The following is a 24,615-nucleotide window of genomic DNA, read 5'->3' as shown; positions in this document are numbered from 1 at the left end:
ATTAGTTTTGTTTTAGTTGTTGAAAAGAATTACTATAAATTAGTTATAGAGTAGATCAAAATTTATAATTTAGAAATTGTAACTGTAACATTATGTTACTCGATACCTCATTATTCACCCATCTTCTACTTGTTATATAAATTTCCTGGTATGGAAAAGTATTTGCATGTGCTGCTACTTACGGACAATGTAAACTGAAACATAACGACTGTGGTATGTTCACAGATGCAAATCAGTGTGGGGATGCTTTGCCTAATGACCATAACAGCCTCACTCTGAGTGTTAACAGGAGAAATTTATATTTGGCTCACAGTCCCAATCTGTACAAATTAGAGATGGACCGATCCGATATTACGTATCAGTATCGGTCCGATACTGACGTAAATTAGTGGATCGGATATCGGAGAGAAATAAAAAATGTAATCCGATCCATTAAATATCAAAAAAGCACCTCACAAAACTTGCGACATGGCGTAACTCGGCTCATAACTGTAGCACGTAGTAGGTGTCACGTGATAGAGCGGCTGCCTGTATTTGTAGCCTCACTACCAATCCGGCATTTCATCTCCGAGGAAGTTATTCCAGAGAGAAGTAAAGCAAGTGTGTAAGTTCATCTCTGAATGTTTGTAAAGCATTCCCATGTTAAGCTTAACAACCGATATATGGAGCGACTGCCTCTCTCTCCCTCTCCTGCTGCTACTTCAATCATGAAACTGATCAATGATCAGCTGATCGTCGCGAGTCCGTCTCTCTGGTTTGTTTTTGGCCCACTTTGCACCAGAAAGAGGAAACCAGCGGCTGAACAACAGCAGCACGTTTAAGCTTGATAAGCTGTTGTTAGAATGTATTTAATATAACTTTCTACACCAGGATCCTTTTCTACGTAGCTGACGGCTGGTAACTGTGCAGGGGCGGATCTAGCAAAGTTTAGCCAGGGGGGCCGATAGGGCATTAACAGGGAAAAGGGGGCACAAAGACATACTTTTTTTTCCTTATTCTCATTTTAAATGTCTAGCTTTTAATAAATAATTATCTGAATCTTACACCCAAAGTTTTAATCTGATGTAAAATATATAGAAGTCCATTACTGTATATAGTAACTGTTAAGTCTAATATACCCTAGTAAGCTATAGTACTTTTTCCTTTGGGAAGGTACGATCTGTGCAGTCTGCAGTTCTGTTGAAGAAAGATGTTGAATCTATTTAATTATTCTTGAAAAATAATTTATTTCTGGGCATTTTTTTCACACTGCATCAAATTGAAGTTGATTACGTCAATTAAGCCTTTTTTGCGCCACGGACCGGTTTATGCCCGACATTATTTTTCACAGACCGGCCTTTAAGGTGTCGCGGATAAATACAACAAAATAAAACTAGTACCGGTACCGAAAAAAAGAAGATTTATTCATGACACACGTGAAAAGACCCAGGAAAACAGAGTTAACGATAAAAACGATAACAAAATAACGCTGAAAACCGATAAAAATCCCTGAAAACTATACATTTCACACCTGAGTATCAACTCTCGCGGCCTGGTACCAAACGACTCACGGACCGGTACTGGTCCGAGGCCCGGGGGTTGGGGACCGCTGAATTAAGCATCATGAGGTGGAGGGTGGTTCCTTATTTTATTTTATTTTTTTTGCTGGGAGTTTTAGAACCCTATTAGTTAGGTTGCTTACTCTTTAAAATACCAGAATAGGGAGGATGGAGTAGGTTTAAGTTTATTAGATTGATCAGTATTGCTGAACTATGAAATATTTTGGGTGCAGTGTATTTTTTGCATACAGGTATAACAGAATAGCTTTAGTGTTTTGTTTTGTTTTTTTAACTTGAGTATGAACTTATACAAAAAGCAGCAAAATATAAAAAAAAAACAGTTTTATTGATTAAAAAACACACTATATCGGATTCATATCCAAATTTATGATATCGGTATCGGACATAAAAAAGTGGTATCGTGCCATCTCTAGTACAAATATAATGTTTACTTTGTCTCCAAGGTCAGCATCTATGAGCATTCATATCTGAGGGATCAAAGATGCTGTCTCTGCAGCAGCTGTGTAGCCCACTGCCCTTTAACCCCTGGCACTGGTTCAACCTGGGACAGATGTGTTTGCAGCTGCTGGACAGAAACACAACCACAGATTGGCAAATTGTCGTGATACATTAACACTACTTTTTACAGCAGGTCATCAAACATATAACATTTTCTATCAGTTTCATCAGGACAAGGCAGAAAACCAAACCAAAGCACATGCCAGCTTCACTGAAGTTGCAGCTAAAATAAAAATGGAGGAACAGGCTTGATGTTTAGTGAATGACTGGCATTTGTAAGATTAAAACCAAATAAGTAAAGAACACTTTCATTTGAACAAGAAAGATATAATATGCAAATACCTCACTTATTTTAAATGCATTATTTGCAAAAAGGTTTAAAACATCAGCTTAGATATATTTTTTTCCCCCTAAATTACCGTCACAGCAGGCAAAGCATTAAACACATATCAGAGGACACCACTTAGGGAAGGAGGAAAATATGTAATTTTGTAATAGTCAAAATTCCCTTGAAAGAGCAACAGGTCTGATGTTTAGTGTATGATGGTGTCACAATGTGCTTTGTGGAAGGTGGTTGTTGCTTTGCAGACGCAGATGCAGAACACAACCCACATCCTCATCTCTACTGCTCAACCCACAAATGCATTTTCCTTACAAATGTGGCACCACTGAGGGGAAAATAAACAGGCTTTCCCACAGTGTAAGATTTATTAGTAAGAAACATTGTTACAATTTTCTTTAAGTTACAATTTTTTTTACCATATTCAATATGTTTTCACCCCAAATTTGTTTAAGGAGGACAGAATTCTGATCTCAGATCTGTCTTTGGAAAGGATAAAACTATTTACTCACCTTTTCTGTTTAGTTATCCTGTATTGTGCTGTGCGACGACTAAAACAACTTTCTTAGCATTAGAATTTTCACAACACAATTTCAATTTGTAAACATTCTTACACTTGGTACACAAGTTAAGTATCTGCATAACTGCACTAAGGTGTTAATGATGCAAAAATCATATTTTGATTGGAGCTTTCATGTTGAAACTTCTGCACTTTGGTAACTTGTCTCTTTTTTCACATGACATTTTGTTAATGTCAAAGAGTTCACAAGTGTTCAAATACTTTTTCTTTAAATATGCAAATTCTTCATTATCCTTTAAATGTGTGTGAATCTGTGTAAATCACAAGAACTGTAATCTGAACTCTTGACAAGCCAGGTTAGGGTTTGTTTTTTGTTTTATTTTGCTAACATTTGACACTGAACAGTTTCTAAATATTCTAGATATAGTCCTAACAAAGTGGCTTGAGTTATAAAACCTGCTGCAGGTTAATCTGGATCAAAATCAGAATAATCCCTGAGGAAATTATGTATTTCCTTGTAACATTGCAGTAAATCCGTTAGATTGGATCAAATTGGTGTGGAAATGATTCATTTTTACAGTGCTGTGATTGTTCTTTCTTAATAATCTGTATCAAAATTACATCCAGACTGCTTCCTTCAATAATGCCTTTCCAATTTCTTTGTACTGTTGTACTAGGTATGACTGTGCAATGACAATAAAGAGTTATCTTATCTGTTATCTTATCTTATATACTATTCACATAATTTTGCTGCCAAACAGACAAACAGTCAGCAGTGGTTGACAAACTTTGCATACTGGCAAACCTGTATATCAGCTGTTTACAGGTTTTGATTTAATCCTCTTATCCACTGCAACACTCTGTGCTACAATGTTTAGCCAATCTGAATTCTATAAAAAACTTAAAATATAACACAAATCAGGTACATGTAAAGGGGTATTGCAAGACTGAAATCTATTTAAAGCATGCAAATTTTTCCCTGCTTTTTATATATCAGATTTGTATATTTGTTATACCAATCTCAGAGAAGGATTCTTCCCTGTCTGGACATTTGCAGATGTTGGTAAAAGATGGCAATACGCTGGAACAAACTGGTCATCAAAGCAGACGTTTCCCCCAGGAATCTGGAATATTTCCTTCTTTCTTTAAAGTGACAGTGTTTTGTGTTTTGATATTATTTATATCTAAAATACTGAAGCTACATGGTACAGCTGGACAGATTGTGCTAAATGGAAGAGAGACTTAATTCTGGTATCTTAAATCATTTGTTTTGTTGCATTTGACTAAGTGCCTGGGAATACTGCACATATTCAATAAATTAAGAAAAATACATTAATATTGTTGTAAATTATTATATTTTATAGAACTGAACTTGACTGGTTAAAGACCCCAAATGTTACCCTGACAGCAGTAATAAATATGCTTATTACTATTTTTAATAAGTAATAAATACACAGACCACCATGTTCCCTGAAATAATTTTGCTAATGTTAATGAGATGCAGCCTAAAAAGGCTTGTTTTACATCAAAATCATTCTTTATTCTACTTAAATACTTATTAATGTGAACAGAAGTTTGGCTACAGAAATTAAAGAAATGATTTAAATAAAAATAGTCATTCTTTAATTCATTTATAAATTCATTGTGTATTCCCATCCGTGGTACAGAGCTACAGCTTTCAATAAAACAAGTGTTGTAGGTCAAGTAACCCAGGTAACAGAATTAATATGCTTAAGAACATTAGTAGTCACAACGACACACATAATTAACGTCACAACAGATTTGCACATTCACCTACCATCTGTTGCACAATATTAATGCTGAGTTGCTTTTTGCATGAATTATAAATAAATTGTAAAAAAAAAAAAAAAAAAAAGTCTGTTCAGAGTAAAAACTTTATACTTTAGTGTTCAACACATTGTTTCACAAATGCAAACAAAGATACTGAAATTTAAACTTCATTTGATTTTTGTTGTTGTTTAAAGAGGAAATGAAACACTAAACATGAAGGCTAATTTACACCACTGAGACATGCTTTTATATGTAACACTGTCTGTGAGCTGGATTTACGTAGCGTTACGTAGTAGTAACTAGTAACAGAACCAATAACTCAGGGGACAATAAGGACACAAAAACTAAAATTCCGTCTAAGGGGATCAATTTTGTGCTGCCACTGGCTGTAACAACCATGTTTATGTTAAAACTGTCCAGTTTCATTCTTTATTTCCTAAACAGTAAGTGGTTCTTTGTTGTTTGGCTAGCTGCGCTGAACTGTTCGGTTTTGTAAAGTACTTAATGAATGAGGACTGTGTGGAAGAAAGAATTGCGTACTCCAGTGGCTCCCACAGTCACCAGATCTCAGTCCAGTAGAGCACCTTTGGGATGTGATAGAAAAGGACTTTTGGATGAGCAGCTGACAAATCAACAGCAACTGTGTGATGCTATCATGAGGCAACACACATAAACATTCAAACACATAATTCTCTGCACAGATTGTTTTCCTTTTGACAAAAATCTGTTGTCAGTTGAACAACAGATTGTGCTGCATCTCTTCTTCAGCACAGTATGTTCATGGTGACACTGCCTCTGATTTAAGATGGTGGGTAATAATGTTTTCTACCAGCATTTGGCGCCTAAATTGTATTTATTTTATTAAAAAAATAATATTCTAAAGTGCTTTGGCAATTTCTGTCCTGAAGATGGCAGCACAAACTCTGTAAACAAATTCAGATAGTGTTTAAAAATGTCTTCCTACTGATGTTATGATGTTATAAACTTATCATAAACAAACTGGTTATTCCATATTTGGAAAGAATGCATGCTGGTTGATAATTTGAAATATTAATTTAACAATAGAAGATTTGTCACAGAAAAGGTGCAGAGTAGATGAACTGGCACTTCTTTTCTGAAAGTACAGTGAAGTTCAGTTCATCAGCATTGAAATCAGTTCAGGTTTAATGCACAATTCTGCTCATTTCTAATGTTACACGTGTTGTTGATGCTCCTAAATGGGCCAAATGTAGCTTTTGTGGATGTGGTGGTATTAAAGACCCTGAACAGAAAGTGGTGGCACATAGTAAATGCTTTGATTGTTTATATTCTTTGTTTCTAGTAAGGTAATGGTTAGATTGCCCATCATATGATTCTTAACATATTTGAGTGTCAACTTTGTGACTGTCAGTAACCTGGAAAGCAATTTCCAAGTAAAGAGGACGAAACATTAGAAAGTGTGGGTAATATAAAGTTTTTAATGATTTTCACATTTTTTATGACTTTCACTTTGATCCCGTTTTCACCTAAATCATCTCAATCAGTTGTTGGTATCTACCATCACACAAAATCTAAAAAAAAATACCTTGAAAACTGAGGATGTAATCCAAACTGATTACATCCTCCCTCGTTCAGAGGGAGAAATATAGTGACATTAAATAGTGACATTAAAACAAAGGCATGTCTTAAAGCATAATTTCATTGAATAACTCACACACACACACACACACACACACACACACACACACACACACACACACACACACACACACACACACACACACACACACACACACACACACACACACACACACACACCAACAGACAGCAAGTTAGTTTTGCACAATACTCTTTCTTAGTTTCTTAGAGTGCAATGTGCAGTTTTGCTCCTGTGCTTGTCTGTTATATGTCATATCAGGGTTTCTCCGAGACCACTGTCTCATTTCACTCTGTACTGCACCACTGTACACAGTTGAAATGACAATAAAAGCCACTTGACTTGACTGTTACGTTAATATTTTAAATAATTTATACAATTTCATCACATGTAAACATGATTTCCTGTGGATTTGTTCATCTCTTTCCACAGCTTCACACTGGAAGGTCACCAATTAACACTAACAGACCAACCGACTGTCTCTTGTTACTTTTCATCATGTGTTAGGAAACCATCTTGCCCTCTAGCATCACCTATAGGCCTTTGCCATGCCAGTAGTACAGGGAGTTCTGGACTGACATCATTTTTATAATCCTGTTTCAAATCTTTTAATTATTAAATATGATAAAGTTTTTTGGGAACATCTGGACTGATGAGACTGTTCACAGAAAGCATTATGATAATTATTTTAAAGGCTGCAAACTCTATATTGGCTAATTTTATTAGTTTATTTATTTCTTACTTATTTCTTTTACAATGTATTTTATAAATATTTTAAAAATCTGAAAATTATTTTTGGTAAATGCCTTTTTCATTTGAGGTCGTTATTAATAGAGTTATTAAGTTTTGTCATAGCCCTTGGAGGAAGCACTCTCTAAATACTGTTTTAGTTCAGTTTTTTAGTTCAGTGTCTTGGTTGTGTGTTTTGTTTTGTGTTGTTCTTGTGGTTTTGTTTGTTTGTTTGTTTGTTTGTTTGTTTGTTTGTTTGTTTGTTTGTTTGTTTGTTTGTTTGTTTGTTTGTTTGTTTGTTTGTTTGTTTGTTTGTTTGTTTGTTTGTTTGTTTTCCCCTTTCTTGATGATAAAAAATATAAAAAGGAAGCAATGTCAGCCTATGGGGCAATTTGTAATTGTTACTTGTGCTTGGTGCTTCACAATAAAAATATCTGAAGAGAGAAGAAGAAGAGCTTAAAGAGCAATTAGAGAACTGTACAGATTCATTTCCATGTTAATAAAATAAAGCCTTAATTTTTAACCTGACTTCATACAGTTTTCAAGTCACAGTTCTTGAGATTTAGAGATTTGTTTAAACATTTTGAGGCAATGGAGAATTTCTGTATTTACATGAACAACAAGTAACTGTATTAATTATTAAAGTGTACAGCTATGAATACAGATTAGAACGTTCACTATTCACAAACAAAATGCAGTGTGGAAAATAGACGTGTGTTTTTACTTTTTACTTAAGTCAACATCAAAATGCACCACAAAGGAAACACTTTCAGTGCATTATGTATAGCTGGCACAGGTTAAAGGGAAAAGCAGCAAAACACAGCACGCATTTCACTTTCATAACATAACTTTCAAAGTTGGATGCAGACCTCAGATCAGAATTCTGTCCTCCTGCAGATGCGCTGCTGCATTACGACGTCACTGCTGTCACTGAGAACAGAAAACTCTAATCATGATCTCAGCTGTTTGATTAGAAACAGACAATCACTGATCCTGCAGGAGCAGGAAATGAATTACAAACCTTTGTAGCCCTCATTACAGTTGTTCGTTCTACACCGTGGCAGTGGTCACAGCGTTTTAAGTGGCTTAAGCACTTAAAGCTGATCTTTAATAAAACTTTTGATAAATATTTAGCCTTCCCCACATGAATGAGAGTTCAGTTTGAAGGCTTAATGACGACCACATTCACTGCGCTGTTTATTACAGCCATCTTCAGCTCGTTCTTCACTTCCCTCCTGTCTGTGCGCACATTTGTAAACAGTCTACACTGGAGCGTGAGAATGTGTTTTATGCTGCTGCCAATCAGTCTCTAACAGGCCTGTCAGTAAGATCTTGTTCCACCAGCGCTGTCTGAAGCTGTGCAAACACACAGTGGCCCAGCTCTCTCTTTCCTAGTAATCCTCCCTCATCTTCTCTGGGAGATGAAAGAGAGAATTAATGTTGGTGTGTGAAAATGAAGAAGTTTAAGCCCAAACAGCCTGGAATTTAATCTTTGTCACAGTGTGTGTGCAAGAAGCAGTGCATCTCACCTCAGTGAGATTCTGTTAATGTTGCAGATCAATTTACCATATAAGCTTCCTCGCCCTATAACGGTTTAAGCAAATCTGGGGTGAAAACATAGTGAATGTGGTGTCATAGATAGTATAAACTTAGATTAAAAAGTAAGGAAATTTGTGCTTGGTCAATTATTTCTTTGGTGTAACGATGCTTCTTGGCAATAAGTCTTATACTGATGAAAGCCTAATGGTGCCACATTAAATGGTGCCACATTTTTAAGGAAAATACATTTATGGACTGAGTGTAAATGACCTCATTAATATTTGGTAAAGTGTTTTGTAAACTTATGAGTGGCTATTATATTGTTGGAGTGAATGCTTTTATTTTGAAAGTCACAGAGCGACAAGGTGCCGTAAATTAAGTGGCGTAAACCATATAGCAGAAGCGCGAGTTTTAATGCACAGAGAGAAGGTGTGCTCTATGGTTAATGGACGGGAATGGGAAAAAGAACGGCTATTAAGGTGCAACACTGAGTTGAAAGCAGTTTCTTAGCACCTGGTTGATGAGGGAACAAGGTTTGTAACAAAGTTTGTCCTGTAGATATGTATTTTGTTGTTTTACGGAGCATATAGCTGCTGACCGCTACTAAGCATAAAGGCTAAGTTTTCACCCACTAGAGGGCGCTAACGTACCTCGTCATGTTTAGGCAGCGATGCAACGATTTCCCTGTTATATGCAATAATTTACAAGTTTTAGTGTTATTTGTTATGTAAGGTAAGGAGAATTAATTTGTGATTAATGAATAAGTCAAAAGGTTAAAGGTAACACACTGTTTGATTTACTAATAGTCTTTTATTCTGTATGTTGTAGCTCTTACGGTGTGTTCACATACACAGCTGTTTAATAAAAGGATTGTGAACCATCAGTTTGAGAGACCATCTTTTCAACCGGGGATGCTACACTGAGCAGTAGACATGAGTTTGTGGGATTCAGCCATAAAACACTTGCCAAAATGTCAAACTGTCTAATTCTTTTTAATTTATTGTCTCAGTCTCTCCTTTGTCCATTGTTGAGTCATGTCGTGTGTGTAAAGGTGCTCCTGCAGTCTACACAGCCAGTGGACTCCTCCTCAAATCCAAGCTTTGAGCCAGACTCTGTCCTCACTGAGCTCTGATGCCTCCTCAGTGTTTCTATCCTCCTGCTCATCATGTTGATTCACACAGATCTCAGATGAAAAAGATCCTGTAAGGTTTAAATATGGCAAAAACAAACAAACATATTCATAATATTTCTGTAACATAACTCTATTTATCAGGAGATTTTGAATAATTAGTTTTGACTGGCTGTTGTGTGTGTCTTTCGTGTCGTGTCATTTGCTGTTAGGTGTCATAAGTATATTGGATGCAGATAATTTTAAAAAGCTGATAAAAAGTCACAGGATGGGATGGTCACATGATAGCTGACAGTATTCACTCTGACTGTTCCTCATGGAAAACCCAGTCAGGTAAAGAATTACCAGTAACTGGGCCAACTCCAGCGCTCTGTCTCTCTGTCCCAGTCTGGTGCAGCATCGGGCCATCCGCTCCACTACATCTTGTCTAATGGTCAGGTTGTTGTCAGCGATCCACTGCAGGCAGCTGCTGTAAACTGCTGGTCATGAATGAAGACTTTTTTGCATCATTTTTAGTTTGCATCAGCTGTATAGGTTTGTCAAGAATGAAAATACTAGCTGAGCTTAAGCCGGATACTATTTGAGGAAGTGTTTGATGTAAGAGAGCACAGACTAAATTGAATGCGTGACAGTACCTGATAGTTTCCTTGTCTCACAGCCAGCTCACCTCTGAACTTGTAGACTTTCTGCTTCTCCAGAGAATCTTCAGTATCCAGAGCAGCACTGTCACAAAACCACTGCAGAGAGGAACAACTTTACTACACAGCACAAAGCTGTTAGAGGATGCTGCTCAGTCAGTCACTGCCAGAGAAGTACATGTCTCCACGTCTATGATATTTTTTATACATAATGCAATTTATGCTCAGAACCATAAATATCAAAGCAATATTATCTATTATTTGATCTTGAACTTGAACTTCCATGCAGAATCATGATGAAAAGAAAGTACACCAAAATCAAAGGTCTTGCACATTAGGGCATAGAAATAATTTATTTTCTGCCAAGTTCTAAAACTATTTAACTACAACCTGAATAAATGAACATCAACATTTGTTCATAAACAACTAACACAAGGCTAAAACATTAAAGTCCACAAGTCTCGTGCAACATTTTTGTTACACTAGTGTAGTGCAACAAAAGTGTTGCACTACATTTTGCAACATTGTTGTTTGTCCTGCACATAGTAATTCATGGTAGACATTTATCTAAAATAGCTAGCATATGTTTTTATGGCAGCTTATGACTGTTGTAAAATCTCGAACTTGCTGACTTATCTAGTAACTTACAGCAAGTAAGGGACTCTCACAGCTGGTGTTCTAACAATAGAGAGACACTCACTCAGTCTGTGGCCTCAAACAGGCATCTCCATCCTTCCTGTGCCTTTCCCCATGAAACTGTAAGTGCATCTAATGACCGCAGACTCACTCACTGTTTAAAAGAACTGAGGTACAGTTTTGAAATTGAACTTCTTTTTCTTTGGACATCTCAGGCACCTGGTTTGTAAATTCATTGTTCATATATAGTTTGTTGTGTTATCTGGCAAGAATTTAGAGGACTGCTTTAAGAGGATTTTGGTCTTATGGTTTTAGCTGTTTATTTGAACATTTTCAGAAATTAAACATTCTTAAACATCAAGAAAGCATGACGATTGTAGACGGCCCATGATCACTTGTATTCCAGACACACTATACTGTTGAATATGATGTTGGCCCACCCTTCAGCTATGACAGCTTCAACTCTTTTGGAAGGCTTTCCACAAGGTGTGTTAATGGGAATTTTTGTTCATTCTTTCACATTTGTGAGGTCAGACACTGATGTTGGACAAGGATGCCACATCAGGATGCCTGGCTCATAGGCTCTGCTCTCATTCATGTTCTAATTCATCTAATTCATCTAATCTAATATGGAGTCATATTGGAACAGGAAGGGACCATTCCCAAACTGTTCCCAGAAAGATGGGAGTATGAAATTGTCCCAAAAAATATGCTGAAGCATGAAGAGTTCCTTTCACTGATAATGGAGGTGTTTAAAACACCAGAATTCAATGATCTGGATGAGTGAATATAGTGTATGAACACATATCAGCTTTTCTTGACACAAAACACAAATGTGCACATCCAGAGTGTCCTCCCAGCTAAACAGATGACTGCGCACAGATAAGAGACACTTGCTTCTGTGCAGAAAGTACCGTAGAAAAATTTGAAGTATCATATTTGACCTCTGACCTCTCCTTCAAATTCAAAATGATAACATGTTCATTAACCTCCTAGGACCTGGCATCATATTTTGGGTTGTCTAGACCAAAATACTTAATATTGCTCTACAAGGCCCTGATATCCACTTACGAGGACATTATACTGCCACTTTTCTATCGAAAGTTAAAACTAATGTCCTCATATGTGGCTCTCATTTTATCAGAAACAAAAATCAGGTAAAAAAAAAAAAATCAGGTAATTCTTTGTTTTTACATTCATCAGGTCCCAATAAACCCAAAGAGCAAAGAGAAATTAAAAAAGGATGTCATGAAAGAGTTTGGGTCTTAGGAGGTTACATGCAATTCAGATAAAAATTATACAAATTATATATTTTTTTTTTATTTTTTTCACAGCAAATTTTCATGAGACATACATGAGCAAATCAATAACTCCCAAAAAATTTCCTTCAAGAGAACAAAAGCAAATTAAGATTAATTTCTATTTATAAACTGCATTTAATTAGATTACAAAAAAAATATAAAATTGCGTTATTATACCACAGAATGATTATTTTTTCTTAATTTCACCACTGTTTATCTTCCTGCTACACTGAGCCTGAACCCATCACCTTTGATTTATTAGAGGAAAGTTTGCTAGAACCCAACAAGCCACTACTGACACCTGTCTAACTGAATAAACAAAACCAACCCATGGATCTTCTTACACTGCACAGATGAAATTATATTTATCATAAACAGACTTCTTGTACCACAAATGGTTCCCACTTGTATTCATGGCAGTGTTCATGCCACAGACTGCTGTTCTTGTGTCATCTGGAGCCCACTGATCAAAAAATACACACTGATCGTTGACCCAGATCCAGAAGTCGAAGCCACAGATGTATTGAAGACCCAGCCAGACAAAGGGAGTGTCAGCCTTCTGAGCCTCCAACCCAACCCAGACCTGGGTCTCGTTATCAAGGATGGAAACCAGATCCATGTGTTCCTCTCTGCAGTGGTACCGGGCGTCTGCCCATGTCTTGTTCTCTTTAATCAGTTTAAAGGGCTCTAAAAGGAAAAACATCAAAAACATGAAACTTAGAAGCATCAAACCAAACAGTGTTTCTGAGTGTCTAACATGCTGCGTTGATTCAAGCACATAATTCTTACTGTCAACATTTACACAGTTATATTGACTCTACTGACTGACCAGTTAACTTAGTGGGTAAGAATGTTTTATTGTACCTTTTTTTATGCCTTTCATCGTCACCTCACACAGAATCACAAGCCCAGGTGTGTTTTTGTACACAGTTACAGTTACATAACGCCCCCACTTTGGTCCATTTTCACAGTTAAATGTTTTATTTTCTCCTCTAGTAGTTGTGTTGATTGTTGCACACCTGTAAACAAAGACAAAAGGTTGGACAGATGTACAGAAAGAGTTTCTGGCTCTGTTTGATTAAATCATGCTGTAAACAGTGGAGACAGTCGAACAGCTGGATAATAAATGTGAGCTGCTGTCTGAGAACATTTTAGAAAGAAGGAAAACACCTACAAATAAACAACAAAGGAAAATGAGAATAAATAAAGATTTTTATATTCTTCACATATACGTGATTATTACTCCAAACCACATCACACCATATTAGACCTCCTATTTCATCTGATAGGACTGATACAGGGTTATCTGTGTTACTGGATTTAAATGCATTTAAATGTTCATAAAATTATCTAAAAACATTGGACATGCTGGAGCCTGACTGAGAACAGAATGATTCAAAGTAAGATGAAGGTATTACTCAGTGGTGTCAGCAGCATTTCTCTCAGATGAGTTCCCGATGAGGATGTGAGCGTCTCTTAGATCAACTTTGAAATGATCCATGTTGTAAATGCTGATGCAGGAAATTTCATATAGACCAAATAAGTCAACTGTCCACCAGCTGATGGTTTCATATTCAGTGAAGGAACCTGTCAAATAATTTCCATCCAAAGCTCTGTCAGCAGAGTAGTTGACACCATAATAATCTGTGTAGACTGAAGACTGAAATGCCACTTTGTCATCCAGTTTGATAGTTTCCCATCCTGGACTAAATCCTGATGATGTAACTGAAAGTGAAGTTGGAAATAAAAAAACAAACAATGTCAGTGGCAATAATACTTCAGACCAGGAGTTCTAGTGTTTCTTTATCAAAATCTCCTTTTCACTCCTAAATAATGAATCTGAATTATGACTTCATGATCTGACTAAATCTTTTGTGGCAAACATATTTAGCGTGCACACACACACACACACACACACACTCTCTCTCTCTCTCTCTCTCTCTCTCTCTCTCTCTCTCTCTCTCTCTCTCACGCAGTTGGTGAAAAAGAAATCATCAAAATTAATGATATGAATAATTGGACTCTCAAAACATCCTGAAGGATGACCCTGTAATATATTACACTCCCACCCACACATCAAAGACTGCATGTTTATCAAAGCATTTATTTCTAAATCACAGTGATAACGTATCATAGAACATAATTCAATATGAATTTACATTTATATCATACATTTATACAGATATTTGTAATATTGCTTCAGTCCCAAAAAAAAAATCCCCACATGGAACATGTTCCCACAGATATGGCGTCTACTGTGATGCACAAAAGGAAAAACATCAAAAACATGAAACTTAGAAGCATCAAACCAAACAGTGTTTCTGAGTGTCTAACATGCTGCGTTAATCTAAGCACATAATTCTTCTTACTTATTCTTTAAATGGCCTGTATTTATATAGCGCTTTACTAGTCCCTAAGGACCCCAAAGCGCTTTACATATCCAGTCATTCACCCATTCACACACAGATTCACACACTGGTGATGGCAAGCTACATTCTAGCCACAGCCACCCTGGGGCGCACTGACAGAGGCGAGGCTGCCGGACACTGGCGCCACCGGGCCCTCTGACCACCACCAGTAGGCAACGGGTGAAGTGTCTTGCCCAAGGACACGACGACCGAGACTGTCCAAGCCGGGGCTCGAACCGGCAATCTTCCGATTACAAGGCGAACTCCCAACTCTTGAGCCACGATCGCCCTCAAAGAGTTTCTCAGTCTTGTTCTCTAAAACCTAAAGAATTATGCGTTTGATCAACTGGTCCCGTAATGGAATTGATACCCTGCTGGGCTTGGGAGAGCCCGATTGTCCTGCGGAGACGTTTGCTGCAGGATACTCGATGGTCGGTTGCGTCGTGTGTCTGGCGACACTCTCGATGGAGGACATTGAATGACATCTACCAATTCGGAACCACAATAACAGAGTTCTGGCTGATTGGACCTGGCTTATCGAAGTAAAAGAAGCGGCTACAGCTGTTCAAAATCCCATAAGGCTGCCCGACATGATAGACAATGGGCAGGGCTGTGAGTACTCAGATTGTGTTTTGAACGCAAAATGGATAACATCTTGGAGAAGAACAACAGGAATTGAGAGGATTGGTGCCAGCTGAAGGCCTGCCAAGGTCGAAGCTGACTGGAACAACAAAAATTCTTCCATGATAACAGGATTGTTGTCAAAACTCTTTGTCCCTCCTTTAAGGCCATCCGCGTTGATCGAAGATTGTTGACTTTTGCTTAACCGGGTGAAGGAACACTTTCTCTCGGCTGAACACAGAAAACACACACACACACACACACACACACACACACACACACACACACACACGCATGTACACTGACACAGACCTGCACTCACCCCCCACCCCCTCCAAATGCCTTTGAAGCTTATGTCTTCTATGTTGTGAGATGTGATCCTTCATGTGCTGAGGTGTTTTTTTCTGTTCTCAAACTGATCTCGCTGTTGGAGCTCAGCCTGGGGGGAGTTCTTTTTTCTCCTCATCTTTCCTCATGTTGTGCATTTTCCATTGTTATATCGCTCTGACCTGACTTCCCCATGTGATGCTGTGTAATGTATGTATGGTCGGAAGGGTATGATGGCGCTGGCAAAGGTCGGCAGCCTTAACACAATTTCCCTCGGGATGAATAAAGTATTACCAATCAATCAATCAATTTACACATTTATATCGACTCTACTGACTGACCAGTTAACTTAGTGGGTAAGAATGTTTTATTGTACCTTTTTTTGTGCCATTCATCGTCACCTCACACAGAATCACAAGCCCAGATGTGTTTTTGTACACAGTTACATAACGCCCCCACTTTGGTCCATTTTCACAGTTAAATGTTTTATTTTCTCCTCTAGTAGTTGTGTTGATTGTTGCACACCTGTAAACAAAGACAAAAGGTTGGACAGATGTACAGAAAGAGTTTCTGGCTCTGTTTGATTAAATCATGCTGTAAACAGTGGAGACAGTCGAACAGCTGGATAATAAATGTGAGCTGCTGTCTGAGAACATTTTAGAAAGAAGGAAAACACCTACAAATAAACAACAAAGGAAAATGAGAATAAATAAAGATTTTTATATTCTTCACATATACGTGATTATTACTCCAAACCACATCACACCATATTAGACCTCCTATTTCATCTGATAGAACTGATACAGGTTTATCTGTGTTACTGTATTACTGGATTTAAATGCACTTAAATGTTCATAAAATTATCTAAAAACATTGGACATGCTGGAGCCTGACTGAGAACAGAATGATTCAAAGTAAGATGAAGGTATTACTCAGTGGTGTCAGCAGCATTTCTCTCAGATGAGTTCCCGATGAGGATGTGAGCGTCTCTTAGATCAACATTGTGTTGATTTATGTTGTAAATGCTGATGCAGGAAATTTCATATAGACCCAATAAGTCAACTGTCCACCAGCTGGTGGGCTGGTTTCCTACAGTGTTAGAACATGTTGAATAATTTCCGTCCAAAGCTCTGTCAGCAGTGTAGTTGAGACCATTTACTGTGTAGACTGAAGACTGAAATGCCACTTTGTCATCCAGTTTGATAGTTTCCCATCCTGGACTACATCCTGATGATGTAACAGAAAGTAAAGTTAAAAAAAAGAAAAAAGAAAAGAAACAATGTCAGTGGCAATAATACTTCAGACCAGGTCTTCTAGTGTTTTTTAGGAAAAATCTCCTTTTCACTCCTAAATAATGAATCTGAATTATGACTTCATGATCTGACTAAATCTTTTGTGGCAAACATATTTAACACACACACACACACACACACACACACACACACACACACACACACACACACACACACACACACACACACACACACACACAGGTTATTTCCAAGCAGCCTCACTACATTATAAATGTTGAATAGTTTTGCAGTTAGTGAAAAAAAATTAATCAGAATTTATGAAATGAATAATTTGACTCTCAAAACATATCAAAGACTGCACGTTTATCAAAGCACTTATTTCTAAATCACGTTGATCACATATCATAGAACATAATTCAATATAAATTTACATTTATAACATATATTTATACAGATGTTTGTAAAATTGCTTCAGTCCAACAGAAAATCCCCACATGAAACATTCCCACAGATATGACGTCTACTGTGATGCAATAAATAAATAAATGAATTGAAAAATAAAATATAAAAATAATTAAAAAGGCATAAAATTAAATACTTTACAAATAAGTATATTCAGAACAGAAGCACCATCATACTTTTGATATAACCTGAAGAAACTGATTAGAAATGCACTCTTACCAGGATCCTGTTGAGTTGATCTTCCTGTGAAGTTTCAGAGAACGATGTAAGAATGAGTGAATTACTGCCAGCTCTGATATTGTTGTTTGGTAATACAGCAGAAAGCACAGAATGTAAACCATCCTTCAACACTCAGAAATGAAACTGGTTTTACTAAAGTCAAATCCTCTTTAAACTAAATGAAACGACTTTTGCTTTATCGAGCAGTTTGGATCAACTCACAGTAAAACTGAACTGTTATATTTGATCTTTTCCATTCTTTATAACGATCATTGAAACATCACTGTGCCAGGCAGGAACATCAAATGATCCACTTACCAATCAAAGTGATGAAAAACAGACTCCACAGCATCTTTACTTTAGACTCTTTGCACAAATGTGTCCTCTAATAAGAGAAAGAAAAGACTTCTACCCTCACTCTGGAGTTTTCTGTAGACACACTGATGTTGATATGATCCCCTCTCTGAGTCAGAGCTGGATTTGTATTTCTGTCACTTCCCTCACAGCAGAAAACATGAAAATATTCATTTCTCCTGTTTACACTCAGAGTGAGGCTGTTATGTTCAGTAGGCAAAGCATTCCCAGACTTTTACATCTGATTTGCAGATGAGAACATACCACGACTGTTATGATCACCATGTTCAACCTACATTCTGTGTGCATCCAAGTACATGCAAATACTTGAAACTTAGCATATCAGGAAATTTACCTCACCAGTGGAGGCTGTGTGAATAAAAGGTATTCAGTGACATTTCAACAGGTGGACATTTGGTCTACTTTAAAGAAAAACAGAGACATTATTAACAATCGGTCATTCATTAATAAGCTGCCGGGAAAAAACCTTCACAAGTCCATCATTGTGTCTACTTTCTGCTCTGCATCTGCATTTAGTCTGGATTTCATGTTTCATGCAGAAATTATTTATGGCAAAGTGCTTCACACACTGCTGAGTATTTGTAAATGTGTGCATGAGGGCAGGGAAGCATGTTTGTGTCTGTGTGAGCCTGTTTCTCTAAGTCTATGTCAGGCTACCCCCAGGTGTGGGACCGATCTCACCACACTCCATACCAGTGGTTGATGCCCTCGGGCATCGGTGCGTTGGTTCAGAAGCCGGGCCTGGAAGTCCCAAAGTCAATATGGGAGACACCGCCAAGGGTGGTCAAGAATGACCGGACTAAGATCCTGTGGGACTTCCAGATACAGACGGACAAACTGGTGATAGCGAACCATCAGACATACTAGTGATGGACAAGCCACTATACCGAGTAATAGCAGCATCAGGAATAACGAATACCAGAAGCTGGAAAAACAACAAGGGCTGAGAGAGGAGGTTAAGAAGATGTGAATGGTGAAGGCAACAGTGGTCCATGTAGTAATCAGAGCACTCGGGGCAGTGACCCCTAAACTGGGCAGGTGGCTCCAGAAGATCCCAGGAATGACATCTGAGATCTGTGTCCAGAAGAGTGCAGCTCTACGAAGAGCAAAGATACTTTACAGGATCCTGGTAAACATTTGTAATAACGGATGTGTGTGACTCTGAGTGAGGCACAGGATTGCTAGATCAAGGCTAGCGACCTTAAAATGGAGATTCCAGAAACTTTCTTTACCGCGATGATCAAGCATCAACACTTAAAATGGAGAGCACTTCAGTCAATGTGATATTGATGTAGTTATTTTTATTCTCAGATGTTACCTGGGTCATGGGTGTGGAACCTTTTCTCGGAAGACCAGTGGAAGGTTTCCAAAGCCTTATCAATTCTCCTACTCACCTTTGACCTCAAAAGTCAAGGAAAAGAGGTTTGGAAAATGAGACTGGAAGCACATTTGGAATGCAACCTGGGTTAAGAGGCAAGAGGAAACAGGTGGAAGCACAGAAAAAAAAACATAAATACGACGAAGCAGGGGAAGTACACACATCAGAAACAGAAAACAACATTTACTGCAAAAACACAGGAAGACACAACTGAACACTTACTTAACTGAATTACTTCTAATGCACTAGTGGTTTATAAAACAGAGTGAAAAGGAAACACTGTGTCCCTGTGGTTCATGTTTTGATTTACTCTTTGCATGTGACATACTGAATGTAAATACAGAGGTTACAGTCACACGCTGTACTCAGCAAAATCTCCAGTGTTAAATTAACACTGGAGAGTGTCTATATGGGTCCACACCTCTGAGTGTTAAATACAACACTGTTGAGTGTTAAATTAAGACTTTTGACAGTGTTATATGTTTAAAAGTAATCTAGTCAGTTTTGAAGATTAACAAAGACTAACACTGAGCAGTGCTGATATTCTAACACTGGAAAATAACTCAAAATGTTAGAAATATTCCAGTGTTAATTTAACACTGGAGATTTTGCTGTGCTTGTCCTGATAACTTCATATATAATTTTTACACTGTAAAATGCATGTTTCAGTTAAAATGGTCATTTGCACAAAAGTGTCTTTTTAATGTTTTCAAAGGGAGACAGTTCAGTAACGACCACCACCCGATGCCCCTTTTATTCAATCCATGAATTTGAACCAGTGATAACTATTCTGAATGCGTCTGTATGAGCAGTGAAATTACGGCATTTAAAGGGTTTTAATAATATAGGCTTCATTAAAGCCACAAAAACAACTGAGATCAGGTTCCACACCCATGACTGTATTTTGAACGGATGTAACACTGATTTCATCGAAAAAGGACCAGAACTTCCTGATATCTTTCAAAAGACAATCTGTGTTTTGTGCAGGATTTCCAACAGGTAAGCTGTGCAATAGTGAGCAACTGAGTGTAAAATCTTTACTTTCTTGAAAATCGTTTTTTGCAGTGTATGTAACTGAACTGATTTCTTTTGACACACATCTTTTTACTGACAGTCTGTCACCTAACCAGCCTCCTGCCGCTCAAGTCAGCGTCAGTCTGAAACTGCTTTTCATTAATCATATTTTTTAGGGTCTTGTTTCCCTCTGACAGCTTTGAATCAGCAGATGAGCAGGAGAGTGAGGGACAGCAGGAGGAGACCGTGAAGCTCAGCGAGGACAGAGTCTGGCTCAATGTTTGCACTTTTCAGGACAAGGTACAGCGTGTGACTGTAACCTCTGTATTTACATTCAGTATGTCACATGCAAACAGTAAATCAAAACATGAACCACAGGGACACAGTGTTTCCTTTTCACTCTGTTTTATAAACCACTAGTGCATTAGAAGTAATTATTAACCCCTCAAGCATGCACGCCTAACCCTAAATGTGATCTCCTCCCTTTGCCCCCGTATCTGGGGGTGTTGGTGCTTCAGAGGTTAAACTCTCTCCTGTAGTTTAACCTCTGGACCAGCTTCTGGTATTCGTTATTCCTGATGCTGCTATTACTCGGTATAGTGGCTTGTCCATCACTAGTATGTCTGGTTGGTTCGCTATCACCAGTTTGTCCGTCTGTATCTGGAAGTCCCACAGGATCTTAGTCCGGTCATTCTCGACCAGCCTTGGCGGTGTCTCCCATATTGACTTTGGGACTTCCAGGCCCGGCCTCTGAACTATGCCAGCCATTTGGTTATCATGTTCCATGTATGCCCTGCACGTTAGCATCTTGCACCTTCCTGCTATGTGGTTCATAAAAGTCATTCCTTATTTTACTGCCCTCTGCCATGGCAAAGTGCAAGTCCAGCATTAAACTTATGTGGTTCAGATTTATTAGTAAATGGAAAACTTTCTTCCATGTAAATAATTCTGTGTAGATGAATGGAATAGAAGACCATTCATGGCCACCATGAAAGTCAGAGCATCTTATTCTAAAAGAAAAGAATAAAATTATTCAAACAGCATCAAGGTGGGAAGAAATTTCACAAACTGACTTGTTGCAGTGGCGGTATCCTTTTACAGTATCATGCTCAAATTCAGTGAGCTCTTTAGAATGACAAATTTTGTTTTATTACAAGAAACTCACAGACCTGTCACAGGTTTAAACGAACTTAAAACACCTGAGTTTCCTAACGTCTAAACTATCAATATTGAACAAAAAACTATGTATTGTAAGTATATATGGTCCAAATGTTGATGAACCCTCATTCTTCCACGGAATTTTTTAGTGCACTCTCTGAACACCTCGATTGCACACTCATTCTTGGCAGCGACCTCAACCTTGGACTAAATGAAGAAATGGATAGGCTCAACACAACAGGAACTCAGCGCAATTGGCAATCCACAAATATAATCAAACAGTATATGAGCGACTTTGGCCTTCGTGATGCATGGCGCTCCCTTCACCCCAACAGTAAGGAATATACTTTTTTCTCACATTTTCATCACTCCTACTCTCATCTGGATTATTTTTTGGTCAGCAGCTCACTGCTGAGTGACATTTCAGACACTGAGATTCATCCTATAGCTGTCAGCGATCATGGTCCTGTATCTTTAACACTAATGCACAAGAATAATACTACGCCAAGTAAAAACTGGAGATTTAATACATCATTGCTTAAAGATGAAGACTTTATTAAATATTTTAAAAAGGAATGGACTTCATATTTAGACTTTAATGACACTCCCGGAATATCTGCTTCTGTTCTATGGGAAGCAGGGAAAGCTGTGATGAGAGGTAAAATAATTTCTTTCTCATCACACAAAAAGAAAGAAGAAAACAAAAATATTCAGGAATTAGAAAAAACCATCAAATCACTAGAAGAAGCCTACGCGTCCCACCAAGATCAGGAAACATTGAACAAAATACGCAAAACAAAACTAGAATTAAATGAAACTATTAATAAAAAAACACAATTCCTTATACAAAGACTTCGCTTGCAGAATTTTGAACACAGTAACAAATCAGGTCGATTTCTAGCAAACCAGCTAAAAATAAATAAAGAAAAAACAACTATATGTGCTGCTAAAGATTTATCGGGGAACACAATATATGACCCTGGAAGAATAAACAACATTTTTAGGGATTTCTATGAAACTTTATACTCACCACAAATAAACCCATCTAAAAATGAAATTGATTTGTTTCTTGACAACGTAACTCTTCCAAAATTACTAGACAGTCAAGCAATGGCACTGGATTCGCCACTGACGCCAGGTGAACTCCAGGAAGCCCTGATAAGTATGCCCAATAATAAGGCTCCAGGTCCAGACGGCTTCCCTGCAGAATTCTACAAAGAATTCTGGACAATTTTGGCACCAGTATTCCACAGCATGTTGCAGGAAATCGAGGAAAATGGCAGACTACCACCAAATATGAATTCTGCCAACATTAGTCTCCTGCTAAAACCAGGCAAAGACCCTTTATTTCCCTCAAACTATCGTCCAATTTCTCTTTTAAATGTAGACCTTAAAATAATCTGCAAAGCTCTCTCAAAGAGATTAGAGAAAATAACCCCCCTCTTAATTCATCCTGACCAAACTGGTTTCATAAAAGGTCGGCACTCCTCAACAAACACTCGTAGATTACTTAATTTAATAGACTACTCATACGATAAAAACATCGAAACCATAATATTATCTCTAGATGCAGAAAAAGCATTTGACAGAGTTAACTGGAAATTTTTATTCGCAACTTTACACAAATTTGGTTTTGGAAACTCTTTCATAAACTGGATAAGAATATTATACAATTCCCCAACAGCTCGTATCAGAACAAATGACCAGACATCCTCCAGCTTCTGTCTCCTGAGGGGCACCAGGCAGGGATGCCCACTCTCCCCTTCACTTTTTGCAATTTTTATCGAACCTCTAGCAGCAGCATTTAGACAGGCTACAACAATTAAGGGCATAAAATGTAAGAGCATAGAACATAAAATCAGTCTCTATGCGGATGATGTGTTGCTTTTTCTGCAAAACACACAAACCAACCTCTCTGAGGTAATTACTCTAATAAACTGGTTTTCAAGAGTTTCAGATTATTCAATTAACTGGCCAAAATCTACAGTTCTTCCCATTAACTGCTCCTTCCATAATTCTTCCTCTGCCCCACTACAATCTGGAAATATTAAATATTTAGGTATTAATGTTTCTCCTAAGCTTTCAGACTTAACTAAATTAAACCACATCCCACTTCTAAAGAAAGTAGAAGGCGATCTGACTAGATGGAAATCTTTACCCATATCACTCATGGGAAGGGTCGCCACTATAAAAATGATGATCTTGCCAAAAATAAATTACTTATTTTTGATGATCCCTAACAAACCATCACAAGATTGGTTCAGATCTCTGGATTCATATATTTCCAAATTCCTTTGGAAAGATAAACCCCCGCGTATCAGCTTAAAAACGCTACAAAGAACCAAGGATAGAGGAAGATTAGATCTGCCTAATTTTCACCAATACTTCTTAGCCAACAGGCTTCAGTTCATCTCAGAATGGTCAAAACATACCTTCTTAGATGAGCCCTGGCTAGATGTTGAACAGGCACTATGCAAGGATCTAGAGATTTCAGACCTACCATTTATTAGCTCAAACATCAAAAGACATGAATGCTTTAAAAGTATCAACATCATCTTTTCTCTGACAGCATGGTGGGAGTTTCTAAAAATAACGGAGTCTTCATTAATCCCATGCAAACGTACACCTATCTGGAATAACCCTGACATATTACAAAACAATAATATGATTAATTTCCCAGAATGGAGTTGTAAAGGAATTAAATACTTAGAACATATATTAGAGGGAACAGAATTTATTCCATTTGACAGACTAGTTGCACAATATGGGATCAACAAGAAAAGATTTTTAGAATATCAACAAATTAAATCCAGAGTAAAACAGAAATTTAACCTCAGTCAAGTTGAATTACAAACACCACCAAGTGCGGCACATTTCCTTACTCTTAAATCCCCCAAATTATTATCTAAAATATACAGAACACTTTCTAAGTTAGATGAATCAATATCCCTTCCTACTGCAAAGTGGGAAGCAGATTTATCAGTCAGCTTAGACCAAAACTTCTGGTCTCAGGTATGCTTAAAAACCTTTAAATTGATTAAAAATCCCAGTTTGCAATTAATACAATACAAAACACTACATAGA

The 24,615-nt window shown here is 37.6% G+C and overlaps 1 protein-coding gene across 1 annotated transcript; it reads right to left on the bottom strand.

The window, feature by feature from the left end:
• Positions 1 to 12,565: 12,565 nt before the first annotated feature.
• LOC146658729 (uncharacterized) lies at positions 12,566 to 17,958 on the bottom strand. Its single transcript, XM_085421734.1, has 5 exons — positions 17,925 to 17,958; positions 17,607 to 17,630; positions 16,605 to 16,899; positions 16,049 to 16,197; positions 12,566 to 13,003 (listed from the first exon to the last, which is right to left on the bottom strand). Exons 1-5 carry the CDS (start codon positions 17,956 to 17,958, stop codon positions 12,657 to 12,659), a joined length of 849 nt encoding a protein of 282 aa, XP_085277860.1. The 3' UTR covers positions 12,566 to 12,656.
• Between the last annotated feature and the right edge of the window lie 6,657 nt (positions 17,959 to 24,615).

Source organism: Rhamphochromis longiceps, linkage group LG11 (assembly GCF_057381845.1).
Source record: "Rhamphochromis longiceps isolate RC_006_pf linkage group LG11, R_longiceps_female_GT1.1, whole genome shotgun sequence".
Classification (NCBI taxonomy): Eukaryota; Metazoa; Chordata; class Actinopteri; order Cichliformes; family Cichlidae; genus Rhamphochromis; species Rhamphochromis longiceps.
Note: the sequence above shows the minus strand (reverse complement) of the source record. Positions and strands in the feature narration are given on the sequence as shown.

Bases quoted from the DNA above. Each gene is read 5' to 3' on its own strand.
- LOC146658729 (XM_085421734.1), bottom strand. From the start codon at position 17,958: ATGCTGTGGAGTCTGTTTTTCATCACTTTGATTG. The intron at 17,631-17,924 runs GTAAGTGGATCA...GAAACTTCACAG, and splicing joins GTTTTTCATCACTTTGATTG to GAAGATCAACTCAACAGGAT. The intron at 16,900-17,606 runs GTAAGAGTGCAT...TTACATCATCAG, and splicing joins ATCAACTCAACAGGATCCTG to GATGTAGTCCAGGATGGGAA.